Source organism: Ahaetulla prasina, chromosome 1 (assembly GCF_028640845.1).
Source record: "Ahaetulla prasina isolate Xishuangbanna chromosome 1, ASM2864084v1, whole genome shotgun sequence".
NCBI classification, from domain to species: domain Eukaryota; kingdom Metazoa; phylum Chordata; class Lepidosauria; order Squamata; family Colubridae; genus Ahaetulla; species Ahaetulla prasina.
The window spans coordinates 223196896-223215036 of NC_080539.1; the positions used below are offsets into that span (position 1 = coordinate 223196896).

The 18141-nt window shown below is 39.2% G+C and overlaps 1 protein-coding gene across 1 annotated transcript in view; it reads left to right on the forward strand.

Moving 5' to 3' along the window:
- The first annotated feature begins 1357 nt into the window (after nucleotides 1–1357).
- Nucleotides 1358–18141, forward strand: part of DPP4 (dipeptidyl peptidase 4) — a 79869-nt gene continuing 63085 nt past the window's right edge. The window contains exons 1-3 of the mRNA XM_058191690.1: nucleotides 1358–1977; nucleotides 6651–6738; nucleotides 12737–12823. Of these exons, the coding sequence (XP_058047673.1) occupies nucleotides 1972–1977; nucleotides 6651–6738; nucleotides 12737–12823 (181 nt within the window). The 5' untranslated portion in view covers nucleotides 1358–1971. The remainder of the gene's footprint in view (nucleotides 1978–6650; nucleotides 6739–12736; nucleotides 12824–18141) is intronic.

Below are 18141 nucleotides of genomic sequence, written 5' to 3' on the forward strand. Positions count from 1 at the left end.
TGTGATCTTGCTTAGCTTCATCTGCTGCTTCCTGTTTGTTAGGAAGCTTGTGATCTACTTACAAGTCTGTTCCGGTACCTGTAGCTGATTTAGCTTAGTTAGAAGAATGTCTGGAATGATGGTATTGAATGCTGAACTAAAGTCTACAAAAAGGACCCTTGCATAGGTCTTTGGAGACTCAAGATGTTGAAGAATGTAGTGCAGAGCCATATTAACAGCATCATCTGTTGATCTATTTGCTCAGTATGCAAATTGCAAGGGGTCTAACAGCAGATCCGTGATGGCTTTCAAGTAGGAATTTTATTCATCTATTTGAATTTTATTCATCTATTAAGTTCTTCCCAAGACCTGAGATAGGCAGATGTTGTTTGATAGTATTAAAGTATCTTCGAAGGATGTAAGCTGTCCCAAGTAAAGTTGCCTTTTGAAATTAACTGATGGTGATTTTGTCAATGCCGATGGTATTTAGGTAGTGATACGGATCATTTAGGATTGCACCAGAGACATCTATTATTATTGATACATTTTTTATTTCTTTTGCCACAGTTGTTCATCAGGATTCATCAAACATTCAGCTACATGTTTAGACTGGCTTGGCATTATTTTACTGTTTATTATTATTAATTATTCTTTTTATCCTGTTTACTGTGATAGTTTAATTTGCAAAAATTCCCAACCTCTAAATCTTACCTCTTAAAACAGATACTTCTATACACAATTTCTTCCGAAAGAACACTTTTTGTGTGCTTTTTCTTAAATGAAAAACTGCACCGAAACATTTGGAGAAGTAGTTACTCAGAAAAACAAGGTACATTTTGACTGACTAGTCAGAACATGCTTTACAGTGACAAGGAACAAGATTCCTCAACAACCAGATGAGTCTGAGAGGGTTCTCCAGGTGACACCTGATATGTTCCTGCTGATTGTCCATGTCATCTGGCCCCAAAGATCCAAGGAAGCTTGTCCAAATATATCAGACCACAGTTCCCATCAACCGAACCAACCTGTCATGCTGGCTATACATATGTGGTGCTAGGTTGGGAAAGCTGCCTCCAACCGGATCATAGCGCAGATGTTCTGCATTAAACACAAACACTCTGTGTACTGTAGACACTTGGGCTGGGTACATAAAAACAAATCAGTATGAAACCATCCACCACAACGAACTTTTACCTCCCACTCAAAGGCATTCGCTTCGGGGGAAAAAAATTACCTAATTTTATTTTAGCACACTTTAGCCACATTAACCCCAGAGGAGGCCGTTTTCCTGACGGTAGGACGACCCAAGGCTCAGAGTTTTTTTAACTCGGCCACACCTCCTCCAAGCCCTGATTCCTCCGAAGTTTTTAGTCATCCAGAAGTTGCTTGGACTTCTCCGTGTGCACAGCAGCCAAGTCTGTTCACTTCACACGCGCGCCAAAACCTCTGCCTCGTCCCCACACCCAGTTCCACCGGTTGAGCGGCGTCCGGGCTCTCTCCAAACCGCGGGGAACTTCCTGCCTTTGTGGCAGGGGCGGGCGTTTTGCTTTCGTGCTTTTTTGAGTGGGGGTGGGTGGGTTTGCCTTTCCCCACGCCTTGGCACCTCGCCCCCATATTGTCTTCCCCGCCTTCGGTTCCCCCTCCACCTCTTCCTGACCCCCGAGCCCAACCTGGCTCCTCCCTTCCCCTCCCTCACTCTCTCTCTCTCCCCGGTTGCTTTTCTGCGCCTGTGGTGGGCCACAGAGGAGCCGGGGCCCCATCCTGACAGAGTGACAGCCAAGAGGTTTTTGCCCTCCGTCTCCGAACTTCTCTAATGTTTAACTTGGCGCTGCTGACAACCCAGCGTATCCGGGACTGAAGGGCAGGCAGGGAGGTGGGGCGGGGGGGGGGGAGAGAGAGCCTGAGGAAAAGGCGCCCGCCGCTGCTGTTTCTTCCTCTTTTAACACGTTGTGATTTCCCTGGAAACCAAAGAACCGGCAGGAGCTTCCCGCAATGAAGGTCAGTAAGTGGGGTTTCGCCCCTCACGTCTAGCTCAGCAGCGGGCTATTCACGCGCGCAAAACTGCGGCGAAACTCCTCTAGGTGCTTCGGTGGCGCTCGCCTCTCTCAGCTCGAGGTGTCCCGTGGCTTTTTGGCAAAGGAGGGGGGTGGGGAGAGAAGCTTCGCCGCTTTCTGTGTTGCCACGATTTAAGGCGCCCCACGATTCAAAAACGTTTAAGCCTCCTTAGCCGACCCCGCGCTGCTGCACACGTGGCGGTATCGTTTCTGAAGAAGGCGGTTTTTGCTGTCAGCGTGTGGGACGTTTTGCATCTCGGCGCTTGCTGAACAATACTTAAAAGTGGATAGCCTCTTCTTCCCTTCAACAGAGCCGCCCAGCTGTATCTTTAAAAGGGCAACCAAACGTCAATCAGTAGCAAAGTTCTTAACCGCGGGTGAAATGCCTGTGGCTCAGATCGATTTTGACAAACAAATTAAAAAAAAAAAAAACCCGCAGGAATGCTTTTTTCTTGCTTTGAGACTAAAAAAAAGTTTGGAATTCAATTTTGTGCCCGCCCTTGGGTAGTTGCAAGCCACATACTCCAGTCACCTTTGGCAGGAGACAGGGACCAAAAGAAATACTCCTGCCCTGTGTGTTGTTTGTTCACAGCATTCAGAAGTATATTTTTTTTTAAAAAAACAAGAGACTGAACATAGTACAAAAAAGAGGGTTTGCATACCTATAGTCTGAAGGGGAAATCTGTATGATTACAGCATAGATGTTCTCATAGTGGAGAAATGGGCAGCTAACCTTATGAAATCAACACAGGTCCAGGCAAGGATCTGGGGTATTGAATGGGAGTTACCTGGTAAAAGGATTATATGTAAAATCCAATATAATCCTTGTGGACAAGTTGCTAGAATAAACGTGTAACTGTTGAGATTCTACCACCCCCTAGAGAAATAGATTTCATATTATACTCCTACTATTTATATCTTGATAAGACTGCTACATGGTAGGTTGTTTGTATTAAATGAGTAATCAAAGGGGGGGAATCAAATAGTTAAAATCTGTTGGTAATAAATTAAATACAGTCAATTTGGGGCAGTAATTAAGGAAGGAATTCTGAGGAACTAGAAGTTCTAAACCTGCCTTGGTGTGAAGCCAGCTTGATGACTCTTGACCAATGATTTATCTTAGTCCTCTGAAGAAGTGATAAATGACTGCTTGAAAATCTTGCCCAAAAAACAATAAGGACTTGTCCATGTACACTGGAGAAGAACCTGATTCAAAGGAAGTAATAATAATAATAACAATAAATATAACTGAAGAACAATCCTGATGATTGATTCTCCATGAAAAACAAGTTTGTTTTTTTCAATCCTTTGAATATTCTGGCTTCAAGGCTAATTTTATCAAAAATGGTTGGTAGGATGATTGAAGGAAGTTTTTATTCACAGATGCTTTTCAAATGCATAAACCCTAATTAGTACTGTGAATTCAAATAATATTTTAACATAAAATTAAAATAAACCACTCAACTGAGAGACAAGAAATCTGTTCTATTTGTATCATGTGCAGATGAGGGTTACTACTTTATAATGTCATGGCTGTGACTTGGACAAATGAAATTCCTGGAATTTTTTATTAGGAAAACTACTGATTTGTTTTTTGGGGGGGGGGAATGAAATTTTGGAGGGAAATTGAATTTAGTTTTAGCACCTTTTATACAGTCATTTGGTTACCTATGAAATGCATGGTGGATGGTTTGATTTGTTCATAAAAGTATGTTTGATGTACAGTATAAAATTGAAAAATATGGTTTATTCACTCAATAAATGTAAATTTATTTTTTGAATATATTTTTAAAAGTTTTTAATATCTGTTACAACTGGTATTACAAAGTGGTATATTGTAAGAAATCTAGTACTGTATCTCTTGTATGCCTTTGTAGGAAAAGAGGCAAGTTCAGAGTACTGAAAATACAGGAAACCACCAATGATGCAGAAAAAGAGAATTGTGCATTCTGGACATATATCAAAAGTATTAATTTTAGAAAACGAGAAAGAGAGAAGCACAGACCAAAAACCCTCATTTTGCCACATGAAAAATTTTCTAACCAGTTTCCTTTTTCTGAACATAAGGTGCTATACTTACCAAAAGTTTCTAGTTTTTCTGATCCTTTATTTTTAATTTTACAGTAGACTTCTAAAAGCTGCCTTGTCTTGATGCAGGCTCTTCTACTCTTTCACATGTTAAGTTAGTTAAACCCAGAAATAGTGCATCTTCAAAAAGACCTCCACTTTATAATCATTGCATAAAAACTTAAAGAAAAATATTTGAAAATGTTTCATAATTTATTTTATTTTTTCATTTTATGAGGGAGAAAACATTCATATATATATATATATTATATATATATATATATATATATATATATATATATGTCTTTGGTTATTCGGGTTTTCTCCCGCGTAAAATTGGAAGTGTCTTGGCGACGTTTCGACGAAGTCTCATTCGTCATCTTCAGGCTTCAGCTTCGTGCTTCTAGGAGCAATGTGTGATTGCAGCTGTTTCTTCCTTTTTAACTGCTAGTGGGGGTTTGAACTGATTGGGTGGGAGCTTGGCTGTGCTCTGATTGGCTGGGGTTTTTTTGTGCTCTGATTGGCTGGGGGTGTGTCCTGTTTGGGTGGGAGCTTGGTTGTGCTCAGATTAATCTGAGTTGCAGGGAGATTTGAGCTGGTGAGTTGCATTGCTGTTGTTTGGCTTCGTGTTTGTGGTCGTGCTACATCTTCATAGTGGGTGTCTGTCTGCTGTATGTATGGATTGGAGGGGTTTGAAATGGCCAATGTTGCAGCTGCGGTCTGGCTTCTGGTCCTTGGTCGTGCTTCCTGATCAGTGTGGGTTTGGGTCTGCTTTCTGGGTGGATGTGTGGTGGTGACATCCTGTGTGGACCTTGTGAGTATGGGTCTGGTGTCATTCGTCGTGTTAGGGACTCGTTTGTCAATAAGGGCGGGTTTCCAAATGGAAACCCAAAAATAATCCAAAAAGAACCCCCCACTAAAATCCAAGACAGAGAACAAGAAAACAGCACAGCCCTCCTCCCATATATAAAAGGCACCACAGACAGAATCAGCAAGATCCTCCACAAACATAACATCAAGACAGCATTCTGCACAAACCAAAAAATATCCACCATCCTAAGAAATCCCAAAGACAAAATTGAGTTAGAAAATCAAGATGTATATGAAATCCCATGCACCGCCTGCCCCACCACATACATCGGACAAACCAACAGAAGAATAAGTGCACGCATTGAAGAACACAAGAACTCAGTCAAAAAAGAGGAACCAACTTCTTCCAACACCTTAAAGCCACAGGACACGATATTGACTTCAAAAAGACCAGAACTATCACCAAAACTGAACACTTTAACAACAGAATAATCAGAGAAGCCATCGAGATAGAAAAACGCCCACACAGCATGAACAAATGAGATGATACCTCCCGCCTACCAGCCATTTGGAAACCCGCCCTTATTGACAAACGAGTCCCTAACACGAGGAATGACACCAGACCCACACTCACGAGGTCCACACAGGATGTCACCACCACACATCCACCCAGAAAGCAGACCCAAACCCACACTGATCAGGAAGCACGACCAAGGACCAGAAGCCAGACCGCAGCTGCAACATTAGCCATTTCAAACCCCTCCAATCCATACATACAGCAGACAGACACCCACTATGAAGATGTAGCATGACCACAAACACGAAGCCAAACAACAGCAATGCAACTCACCAGCTCAAATCCCCTTGCAACTCAGATTAACCTGAGAACAACCAAGCCCCCACCCAAACAGGACACACCCCCAGCCAATCAGAGCACAGCCAAGCTCCCACCCAATCAGTTCAAACCCCCACTAGCAGTTAAAAAGGAAGAAACAGCTGCAATCACACATTGCTTCCAGAAGCACGAAGCTGAAGCCTGAAGATGACGAATGAGACTTCGTCGAAACGTCGCCAAGACACTTCCAATTTTACACGGGAGAAAACCCGAATAACCAAAGACCTACATACAAACACCCCTGAAAACCTCAGAAAACATATATATGTATGTATGTATGTATGTATGTATGTATGTATGTATGTATGTATATAAATTTTCCCTCAGGCCTCCTACATCTCACACATTTACCTCATTTTAATAATATGGAAGATTTCGCTAACTTTCATAACATTACAATCCTGAGTTTTCCAGTAAAAATAAATGGAGAGAGATTTGGGATAGTTTAAAGCAGGAGTCTGGCCGAAGAACTCTGGGAGTTGAAGTCCACAAGCCTTAAAGTTGCCAAGGTTGGAGACTCCTGGTTTAAAGGACAACATTCCTACAAGCACACAATTAAATTACAGAATTCATGGTAAATGTGGATAGCTTTTGAAGGGAATTACTTAAACTCAAGGAAGATAAAAGTTATCAGTGGTTGCTATCCATGCTAACGTAGTAGGTATGCGTTTCTGGATCACCACTGTAGCAGCATTCCTCATGATATCAACATTTCTTCTAATGCGATTCTGCAAAGAATCATTTTTGGAAATAGAATGTTGTAGTAAATAAGCCCTTTGCTTAGCCAAGAAGATATTTCCCAGTTTCTAACATACATTTAACTTTTTCATTTGTTTTTTTTCCAGACGGTAGTGAAGTGCTTATTAGGGCTTCTTGCACTTGCAGTTATCATTACAGCCATAGTTGTTCCAGTAGTTTTGCTAACAAGGGAAGGTAAGTTTAATCATTACTTCCTCTTTTAGTATTGTAAACAATTTTTGAAACTCTGTTTCCTAAAGCCTTCTGCCAGAGCCTCTTTACCTAAAACAGAGCAAAAAAAAATATTATCTGATGTTATATAAATCAGAGTTGTACAAACTTTGAAAATGAAATATTTTCTTCCTGAAAATTATTCAGATAATTCAGCATCTCCCTGCTACTTATTAAAGCAGACTACTTTTTTAGTTTCTGTGTAAATCTGAAAAGGGGCAGCTGTTTCAATAAATGATTGGATGTAATGCTACTCCTTTAAAATTGTTTTGCCACAGGTGCCCTGACACAAGTGACATTGAGCTGGCCATGGCTACTCCAGCCTCCAAGGCTAAATACAACCCTGATGCGGCCCTCAGTGAAATCGAGTTTGACACTCTTGCTCTATGCTTAAACTGGAAAGAGGCCGAAATTCAGGCTCAGTTCTTCAGAAATTTTGCTCTGAGCATTGTAGGGTCTGTAGTCAGTTTGATCTAATGGTCAGTTTGGTCTAATGGTTAAGTCGCCGGGCTAGAAACCAGGAGACCAGTGGTGGGATTCAGCCAGTTCGCACCATTTCGGGAGAACCGGTTGTTAACTTTCTGAGCAGTTTGGTAAACTGGTTGTTGGAAGAAATCATTAGGGCAGAGAACCGGTTGTTAAATGACTTGAATCCCACCACTGCAGGAGACTATCAGTTCTAATCCCACCTGAGGCATGAAAGCCAGATGGGGGACCTAGAGCCAGTCATTTCTCTCAGCCAAATTCACCTCAAGGTTTTATTGTTGTGGAGAAAATAGGAGGAAGGTATTAAATATTTTTACCGACTTTAGTTATTTGTAAAAATAATAAAGGTGGGATTCAACTGAATAAAATATGTTAAAAATGAATCCACTTGTAGCATAAATTTGGTTTCATTTTTGTTATATCAGATGAAATTGGTTATTCATTACTGTATGCTTTAGCTTAAATCAATAGTAGTACCTGTGAGAGGGATCTTGGAGTCCTAGTGGATAACCATTTAGATATGAGCCAGCAGTGTGCAGCAGCTGTTAAAAAAGCCAACACAGTTCTGGGCTGCATAAACAGAGGGATAGAATCAAGATCACGTGAAGTGTTAGTGCCACTTTATAATGCCTTGGTAAGGCCACACTTGGAATATTGCATCCAGTTTTGGTCGCCACGATGTAAAAAAGATGTTGAGACTCTAGAAAGAGTGCAGAGAAGAGCAACAAAGATGATTAGGGGACTGGAGGATAAAACATATGAAGAACGGTTGCAGGAACTGGGTATGTCTAGTTTAACAAAAAGAAGGACTAGGGGAGACATGATAGCAGTGTTCTAATATCTCAAGAGGTTGCCACAAAGAAGAGGGAGTCGGGCTGTTCTCCAAAGCACCTGAGGGTAGAACAAGAAGCAATGGGTGGAAACTGATCAAAGAAAGAAGCAACTTAGAACTAAGGAGAAATTTCCTGACAGTTAGAACAATTAATAAGTGGAACGACTTGCCTTCAGAAGTTGTGAATGCTCCAACACTGGAAATGTTTAAGAAAATGTTGGATAACCATCTGACTGAGATGGTGTAGGGTTTCCTGCCTGGGCAGGGGGTTGGACTAGAAGGCCTCCAAGGTCCCTTCCAACTCTGATGTTATGTTATGTTATGTTATGTTATGTTATGTTATGTTATGTTATGTTATGTTATGTTATGTTATGTTATGTTATGTTAAATCAGTTCAGTAGCTATTTAGTAGAATTTGTATAACATAACACTTATTAAAATCAAATCCTGAATTAATTTGTGGTCAATGAACACTCACAATTCCTGTGAGTTTTAGAATTTATCATTCATGAGAATGTGTGGATCTGCAAAGGAATCAGTGAAACAATTGTAACTGTTATCAGTGAAATAACTTCTTACAGAGTGGAGCCTTCTTTTTTCTATTTTATATATGAAACTGTAACAGAAACTTGGCATATAGAAAAAAGAGGAAGTTTTCTCTTTATAGAAAAATAACCTTTTCACCAGGAAAAACTACACTGCATTATTTCAATGTTTGAACAATGACTTAATTCTTCTTGGAGTAGATGAATATTTCCTTACAAAGGGTAAAGTAAAATAACCCTCAAAATTATTATGCTGTGTGTATGACGTAGATATACTGTTTACTGATGCATATTGTTCCAATTACTGGTTACAGTAATTGGAAATATAACTCAATTTCCTGATTCAAGGAATAAATCTAAAATACAAGTTTGTTGTTTATCTTTGAAAAGTCTTTGTATTCTACAGATGAAAAAAAATGTTGTAATATTTGCTGTATTGTCTAGAATCCTATACTGCTCTTTATGGGTATTATATGGATTTTTTTCTTTTGTCACATTTAGAGAATGACAAAAGAACCACACTACATTTGGTGTAGTGGTTAAGGTGCTGGCCTTGCAATCAGGAAGCTGTGAGTTGTAGTCTTGCCTTAGCCAGCTGGGTAACTTTGGGCCAGTTATGCTCTCAGCTCAACCCACCTCACAAGGTGGTTGCTGTTGAGAAAAATAGGAGATGGGAATACCATAGGTATGTTCACTGCATTGTGTTGGCCAGAATATTTTTTTAAAGGCAGGATAAAAATCTAATAGATTTATTTTAATCATTGTAATATATTTAGGGCTTGTTCCACTGTGTAATTACTATTTATCTTTTTTTCTCTATTGGTAGAGTAAGCTTTTACTTATTTATTTTACTTTTTAAATTAATTTTAATAATAAGCAAACAAATAGGAAAACAAATATTTTAATTAATTTTCAAAGCACTTCAGGAGAAAATAAGTAGAAAATAATTAATTTTAAAACCCAATCTGGAGAAAATTCTGGGAGATTCTCTCTTGTAACAAGAGGTTTGTCTGCTTGACCATTGCCTTCTGTATTTGGTAATCAATGATCTGCCAGAAACAAAAGCTGCCCTGAACTCCTAGCTCTGTTATCAGAAAGGACTTCGATATTTTAAGTTTGAGATTATAACTGCACCCTTTATCTCTAACTGGATTGAATCAATGTTCACAGAATATAAATTTCTGGCTGTTGGTTACTCATATTATGTTCCTAAAATCAGGAGGAATCTGACAGCAGTTTTTTCAATTAACGTTTTATTAAAAGGCTTTTGTGAACTGCATCTTTTTTTCTAGATTTTTTTAAACCCCACCTTTATTATTTTTATAAGTAACTCAAGGAAGTGAACATACCTAGCCCTCCTTCCTCCTATTTCCCCTGCAACAACAAGGTTGTTGCTGTGAGGGGAGTTAGGCAGAGGGAGAGGGACTGGCCTAAAGCCTTCATGAATAAGAAGGGACTGGAACTCACCATGTTCTGGTTTCTGGCTTTCTATTTATTTCTTAAATAAAAATAAAAATTTCTGTTTATTTTTTATTGTGCCTTTATTATTTTTATAAATAGTTCATATTTAGTTCATATTATTTTTATAAATAGGCAGCAAACATAACTAATATCCCTTCCTTTTTAAGTGTGTTAGTCAGAAACCAGACTTCTTTTGGGTTTTAGCTACTACAGCTACTACTACCTTTTCTCCTTCCCTATTATTCCTAGTATGTCTGTTTCTCCCTATAGTAAAATCTTTTTTTTTTTTGCACTTTAAATAGCATTTTATCTCCCTATATATTATAGATAGCATCATTCATTACAATAACATACCATTCGGTGTTCTAAACTAGCGTAGCATATTGTGCACCGTCACTTCTCTCTGACCATTTCATGAGAGAGATATGATTCCATCTGTACATAGTGAATCTAGAGAATTCAGATAATTTCCCATAGTAGTTAAAATCAACCCTCCCAAGTTTGTTTCTTTTTTTAATTGGTCCGTTGCGTATCCTTTTTGAAACCACACATAATTAAAACCACTCTTTATATTTTCAGTTGGATAGGCCTATTTTTTTCTTCATTCTGTGAGAATGTAAAACTACTTCTAACAAATAATTGGTCCTGACTGTATTAGCTAGGGGGTGGGGGTGCAATGGCTCAGCAGTTAAAAAGCTGAGCTCATCAGCTGGAAAGCTGACAGCCAGGGTTCAAGATCTGAGGGCGTATAAGGAGATGAGTCCCCTTTCTTGCCCCAGCTTTTGCCCACCTAGCAAGTTGAAAGCATGAAAATGCTACTAGATAAATGGGTACCACTTCGCTGGGAAGGTAACAGTGTTAGTGTTTTACCATACACGCTCTGCCCTGTGGCATGATTTCATGCTGGCCACATGCCCACAGAAACTTCTTCAGACAACACCCTCAGTTAAGAAATGGAGATGAGTACCTCCCTGTAGAGTCAAACCTTTTCCTTTACTGATATCATCTAGTAAGGCCTTTTGGAGAATATGGATCTTATCTTATTTACCATATATATAGTGTCTCAATAAAAGTCTAATAAAATCTCTTATCTGAAAAGCTCGAAACTTTGACAGCTGATGATATTTTATTAGACTTTTACTGAGATACTAAAGTTGAACTTTGGACTTTTATTATACCTATTTTTTTAATTACTGATGACTCCTGGGGTTTCTCAATGCATCTGTGATCTGAATGACTTCTGATTACAAGGAAAGGAAGTAAAGATTCCGGTGATGGTACATGCTATTGATAGTCTGCTAGTGACGGAATAACCCAAGCTGGATGGTAATTGATTGGAATATGTCAAGGATAGAGCACTGAGAGTTCAGTCTCATACCTCTTCTCTTTCCTTCCACCTTTCTCAGCGTTACAGGTAGTCCTTGACATATGACTGTTTGTTTAATGACTGTTCAAAATTACAGTGACCTAAAAAAAAATGACTTATGACCCATCCTTGAAGCTATAACATATTGTATTACTTCTGCTGTTATGTGATTGCAATTTGGGTATTCCATTTACAGTGGTTGCAACATTGTGCAGTCATGTGATCATGATTTCTGACCTTCCAGCTGGCTTCTGATAAGCAAAGTCAATTGGAGAAGCCAGATTCACTTAATGACCTTGGTTAATCCCTTAATGATCATGGTAAAAATAGTCATAAAATCAGGTCCAACTTGCTTAACAATTTAGCATCACTTAGTGACTGAAATTCTAGCCCCCAATTGTGGTCTTAAGCTAAGACCACGACTTTTAGAGCCTTTTTTGGAATTAATTATGCCAATAAGCTCTGGACTTTGTTGTCTATACATGATGTTTTGAATTTATAGACAACTTTGTTTCTCAGAGCTCATGTCTACAGCTGGCTTCCTCACACTTTTTTCCCTGCAATAACTTTTTATTTTGTTGTATTCTTTCTTGTCCTTTTAATAGAATTGGATTTTATTTTATTTTTTAAATTATTTATAAGCTGAGAATTAAAAATATAGAAGAAAGGCAGAATGTAATACTGCAATTCTTATTTTATGCATGCATAAATAACATGGTACAGTAAAAGCTATTATTAGATCCATACAATCAATGAAGCTGCAAATTTTTAGCAAAGCCTCTCATGGGAAATTGAGTGAAAAGCTACCTTCAGATTGATAAAACAGCATAAAGAGATTCTTTAGCAAAAAGAAATTAAATGCTTTATTATTTCAGAAACATCAAACGGAAGAAAAATAATTCACTTTGCTGGGGACAAGAGTTACAATAATAATCAAAGAAATTATGGAATAGAATCATTACAGGACGCAAAAGGATGGACAGAATGAAATGTGAATGACAAAAATTAAAATAATTTTTCATTTATTTTAAATAATTGAATTGTTAAATTGTCGTGGGGTGAATTGTCCCATGGTGAGTTGGCTGTGGTGAGTTTTCTTGTGACGAATTGGCCATGGAGAGTTGGCCGTAGCAAGTTGGCTGTGGTAAGTTGGCCATGGTGACTTGGCTGCAGAGAGTTGGCTGGATTGAGTTGTCCCATTCCGCGATAATAGAGTGATAGCATCCTTCAAGATGAACCTTACTTTTTTTCCCTATCTTCTTTTGTTAACAGATTCCGATACCCGTAGAAAATTTTCTTTGGAGGATTATCTTAGTGGTGATTTTCAGTACAAATCATATAATGTGGAGTGGATGTCAGGTAATGATACTAAATTTTTGAAATGCCTTAGAGCGGTTTCATTTTTTTACAAATATATGTTGGACAAAGCGTGAGAATTGTGTCCAACCACACAATCTTTGGGAGTGTTTTCATCACAGCCTCTCAAGATTTGTTTACACAGTCAAAAGTGTACATTCTTTTTTAAAGCTTTATGTCAGTGATCAGCTAACTCAGAGGTTCCCAATCTTTTTCGCCCGCGGCTCCCCCGGAAATCCGACCTGCAACTGCGCATGCGCACCAGACGCCCCAGAAATGGCGCATCAGCGCCAGACCCAGCGGGCGCAGATATTCCGCGGCGCCCCCATGACGATAGCGCGGCTCCCTGGGGAGCCGCGGCTCACACTTTGGGAATCACTGAGCTAACTGATCACTAACATGATTAATTTTGTACAAAACTCATCTGAGAAATATTTGAGACAATTGAACACTGTTTTACCTCTCATTGGCAGCCGACAACCTCATGAGGAGTTTTTATCCAATTTTGATTGTATCCAGTGGTGAAATCCAAATAATTTTACTATCAGTTCTGTGGGCGTGGCTTGGTGGCCGTAGTGTGGTTTGGTGGGTGTGGCTTGGTGGGCACGGCAGGGGAAGTATCCTGCAAAATCTCCATTCCCAATCCACTCCAGGAGAAGGGTATTGCAAAATCTCCATTCCCACCCGACTCTGGGGCCAGCCAGAAGTGGTATTTGCCGGTTCTTTAAACTACTCAAAATTTCCGGCATATTAGCTGATGTTAATACTTCATTAAATAAATCAACCATTATTGGTCCTATTTGCTGGACACATGGAGGGAAACACTAATTTCGCTAATCCCGATGGAGGATACGGATCCTAGGCTGATACAAAATTATAGACCAATCTCTCTGTTAAATGTAGATTATAAAATATTTGCTACTATTATCGCCAATAGACTAAAGAAAATTTTGAATGATTATATACACTCAGACCAAAATGGATTCCTTCCAGACAGACAAATTAGAAACAATTTAAGAACAATTATGGATAGTTTAGAATACTATGAACCTCACCCAGAGAAACAGGTAGCCCTTGTTTTCTTGGACGCCCAAAAAGCATTTGACAATCTCAATTGGCAATTTATGATTCAACAAGTATATGATATGAATTTTGGCACCAAATTTGAGAATATTATAACAGCAATATATTCGATACAAAAAGCAAAAATTATAATCAATGGAGAAAATACCCAAACTTTAAATATAGAAAAAGGAGTTCGACAAGGCTGCCCCCTATCCCCTCTGCTCTTCATACTTTCATTAGAAGTATTACTAGAACGAATTAGACAAAATCCAGAAATAAAAGGATTGAAAATCAGAAGTGAAGAATATAAACTGCAAGCATTTGCAGATGATTTGGCTTTTATCATTGAAGAACCACTAGAGAGAGGACAAGCACTAATTAAGGAATTAGAAAGATATGGAACTGTAGCAGGGCTGAAAATTAATAGACAGAAAACAAAACTTCTACTGAAAAATTTAACAGAGCCACAAACAATAGAACTGGAAAGATCACTTGGACTTCAAACAACAAGAAAAATCAAATACTTAGGGATATGGTTGACAGCACATTGCAAAGCAATAAAGGAGAATAATTACAACAAATTATTACAAGAAACAAAAAAAGATTTAGAATTGTGGAAGAAGATGCAGCTGTCACTATTAGGAAGAATAGCAGCCGCAAAGATGTCTATACTACCAAAATTCCTATATTTGTTTCAGACTGTTCCAGTCAAATTAGAAAAGACCTTTTTTAATGACCTTAATAAAACAATTGGAAAATTTATTTGGCAGGGGGAAAAACCTAGAATAAAAATGAAATATTTACAAGATATGAAGAGCAGAGGAGGATTTGGATTACCAAATTGGGAATTATATTATAGTGCAGCAACACTAGTTTGGTTAAAAGACTGGATCAATTTAAAGAATAAAAGAATACTAGCTATAGAAGGCCACGACCTACAGAGAGGGTGGCATGCCTTCCTGTGGGAAACAGGCCATACGAAACAAAAGTATTTCCACAGACATTTTTTTTTTGTTTACATTTATATCCCGCCCTTCTTCGAAGACTCAGGGCGGCTTACAGTGTGTAAGGCAATAGTCTCATTCTATTTGTATATTTACAAAGTCAACTTATTGCCCCCCCAACAATCTGGGTCCTCATTTTACCTACCTTATAAAGGATGGAAGGCTGAGTCAACCTTGGACCTGGTGGGGCTTGAACCTGCAGTAATTGCAGGCAGCTGGTTTTAATAACAGGCTTCTTATAGCCTTGAGCCACCACGCTCCCCTTGAGGAGATTAGAGATTTCCTAATAAACAATTGGATTAAAGTTAAAGTTAAAAAGAAACACTATATAAAAATCCCAATCTGGCTATCCACAATGGAAGCAATGATTCACCCAAATAATTTAGATTTGAATAAAATGCTAAAATATAAAGATCTATTATATCCCGGTGCATCCCGGTACAGTCAGCTGCAGCCGCGGCTGACTGTTGGGGGCGAGTCATAGGCCCCAATGGAGAGGGTGCGCAACTTGGGCTTTCTCCTGGATGGACGGCTGTCTTTTGAAGACCATTTGACGGCTGTCTCCAGGAGAGCTTTTTACCAGGTCCGCCTGGTCCGCCAGTTGCGCCCCTTTCTAGACCGGGATGCCCTATGCACGGTCACTCACACTCTCGTGACATCTTGTCTGGATTACTGCAATGCTCTCTACATGGGGCTCCCCTTGAGGAGCACCCGGAGACTCCAGGTAGTTCAGAATGCGACTGCGCGGGTGATAGAGGGAGCCCCTCGTGGCTCCCACGTAACACCTCTCCTGCGCAGACTGCACTGGCTGCCTGTGGCCTTCCGGGTGCACTTCAAGGTTTTGGTAATTATCTTCAAAGCGCTCCATGGCATAGGGCCGGGCTACTTACGGGACCGTCTGCTGCCACCGATTGCCTCTCACCGACCCGTGCGCTCTCATAGAGAGGGACTCCTCAGGGTGCCGTCGGCCAGGCAGTGCCGACTGGCGACACCCAGGGGAAGGGCCTTTTCTGTGGGGGCTCCCACCCTCTGGAACAAGCTTCCCCCAGGACTTCGCCAACTTCCTGACCTTCGAACCTTCCGCCGCAAGCTTAAGACACATCTATTTATTTGCGCAGGACTGGACTAGGATTTTTAAATTTTTAAATTTTATATTTGGTTTTAAATGGGGTTTTATTGTTTATATTTCTATTTTAAACATTTGGCCTATTGAATAAGTTTTTTAAATCAATGTTTTATTCTGTATATATTTATGTTTTTATCTGGCTGTAAACCGCCCTGAGTCCCTAGGGAGATAGGGCGGTATAAAAGTACGAACAAATAAAATAAATAAACAAATAAATAAATAATATTAGATATTCATGGAAAATTAAAAACACTACAGGACCTCCAAGAACAAGGACTACGGGTTGACTGGTGGGCCTATCTTCAGTTACAAAATTGATACAAACAAGATATAAAAGAATATGGAATATATCTTAAACTACAGCAATTAGATAAAATTTTACTAGGGCCAGACAAAAAAAATATCACCCAAATTTATACTTGCTAGAAGTAGAATTGGAAGAAGAAGTAGTGAAAGGATGTATGATCGCATGGGGTCAAAATATTGGACATAATATAAATTTATCAGATTGGGAGAAAATATGGAACAGAAATTATAAACTAACCAAATCAGCAGCATACAAAGAAAATGCATATAAAATGTTCTACAGGTGGCACCTTCCCCCTTCGAGACTAGCGAAAATGTATCCCAAAATGTCTCCCATATGCTGGAAATGTAAAAATAAAGAGGGAACATATTACCATATGTGGTGATCTTGTCCCGAAGCACATAAATATTGGTTAAAAATTAAAAAGTGGCTACAAGAAATCACGAATGAACAATTGGTTCTAGAACCTGAACTTTTTTATTGGGGATCTTTAAAAAAAAATATGTGAAGAGTATAAAATATTTAATACTACATATATTAACTGCTGCTAGGATGGCCTTCGCTCAATGTTGGAAACAGCCATGTGTGCCCACAGAGAGACTTATTGTACAAAAGATTATGAATTGCGCAGAAATGGACAAACTAACTTTGAGTCTGAAGGATAAAGAGACATCAGTATTTTATGGTATATGGGAACGGTGGTATGGATGGATGGAAAGGAGATAGGAATATTTAGTTACTAAGCATAATCAATAGATAAAATAAGAACACAAATATGTATAATTTAATGTTTGTCATTATTGCACGGATTATTGTTAGATGAAAAACACCACAAATAAGCTGTTAAATGATATAAGCTTTTTTTCCTTTTTTTATGCTTTTAATGTAAAAAAGTTCAATAAAGTATATATATACAATAAAAGTTTTTCTTCAGCCGAAAAAAAAAAAAACTACTCAAAATTTCTGCTACCGGTTCTCCAGAACCTGTCAGAACCTGCTGGATTGTATCCCTTTTTTCAGTGAGAAGCCCTAGCAACAGTGATATATACTTTTATTATACACTGGACAGCGTTTGAAGATTATTCCGAAATTGTAGTTGTTTCTGGCATTTGAGAGTTGCTTCAACAGTGGGACCCCTATACTGTAGTCAGTACATTGCTTATGTCAGCATTCCAAGTAATGCACCCTTAGAAAACAGAACTTCGGGGCAGGCAAGTTCCTCAAAGAACAGTTTATTGGATACCTCATATTGGCACAACTGGTGAAAGCCGACTCTGAAATTTCACAGGGCTTTGACCTAATTAAAAGTAAAAGTTTCCCCTTTCCCTCAAGTCACTGGTCACGCTGTCCAGTCTAGGTGCTGCCCAGTTGCTTGGTTATTTCGCTCCTTCTCTGGCCAGCCACCTGTGAGAATGTTCTTGGTTCCCACAGGAAAACTTTGTTTTGCTACAAGACCCCCATCTAACTATTTTCCCCCTCTCTCTGTTGTGTGGCAACCCTGAAGCCTCCAAGATGGCCTCAGCCAGATTCACTTCAGAGTTGACAGCTTACCAATATGTTCACAAGTCAATTCAGAGTACTCTATTGGTTGGTGAAGCCTTGGATTGCTTGGGTTCAGGCTCCCTATATGATCCTCTCTTCCAAATAGAACTGTTTAAACTCCAGCGCTGTTTGATTAACTCTGGAAGAGATGTTATGGGTTTGTTCCTTCTGCGTGATTTGGAAAGCAGGGAAAACGCAGAGGCAGATTTTTTTTTCATGATTCTTTGAAGCACTCTTCCCCTTGAGATCTGTGTAGCATCCATCTGCTTAACAATCT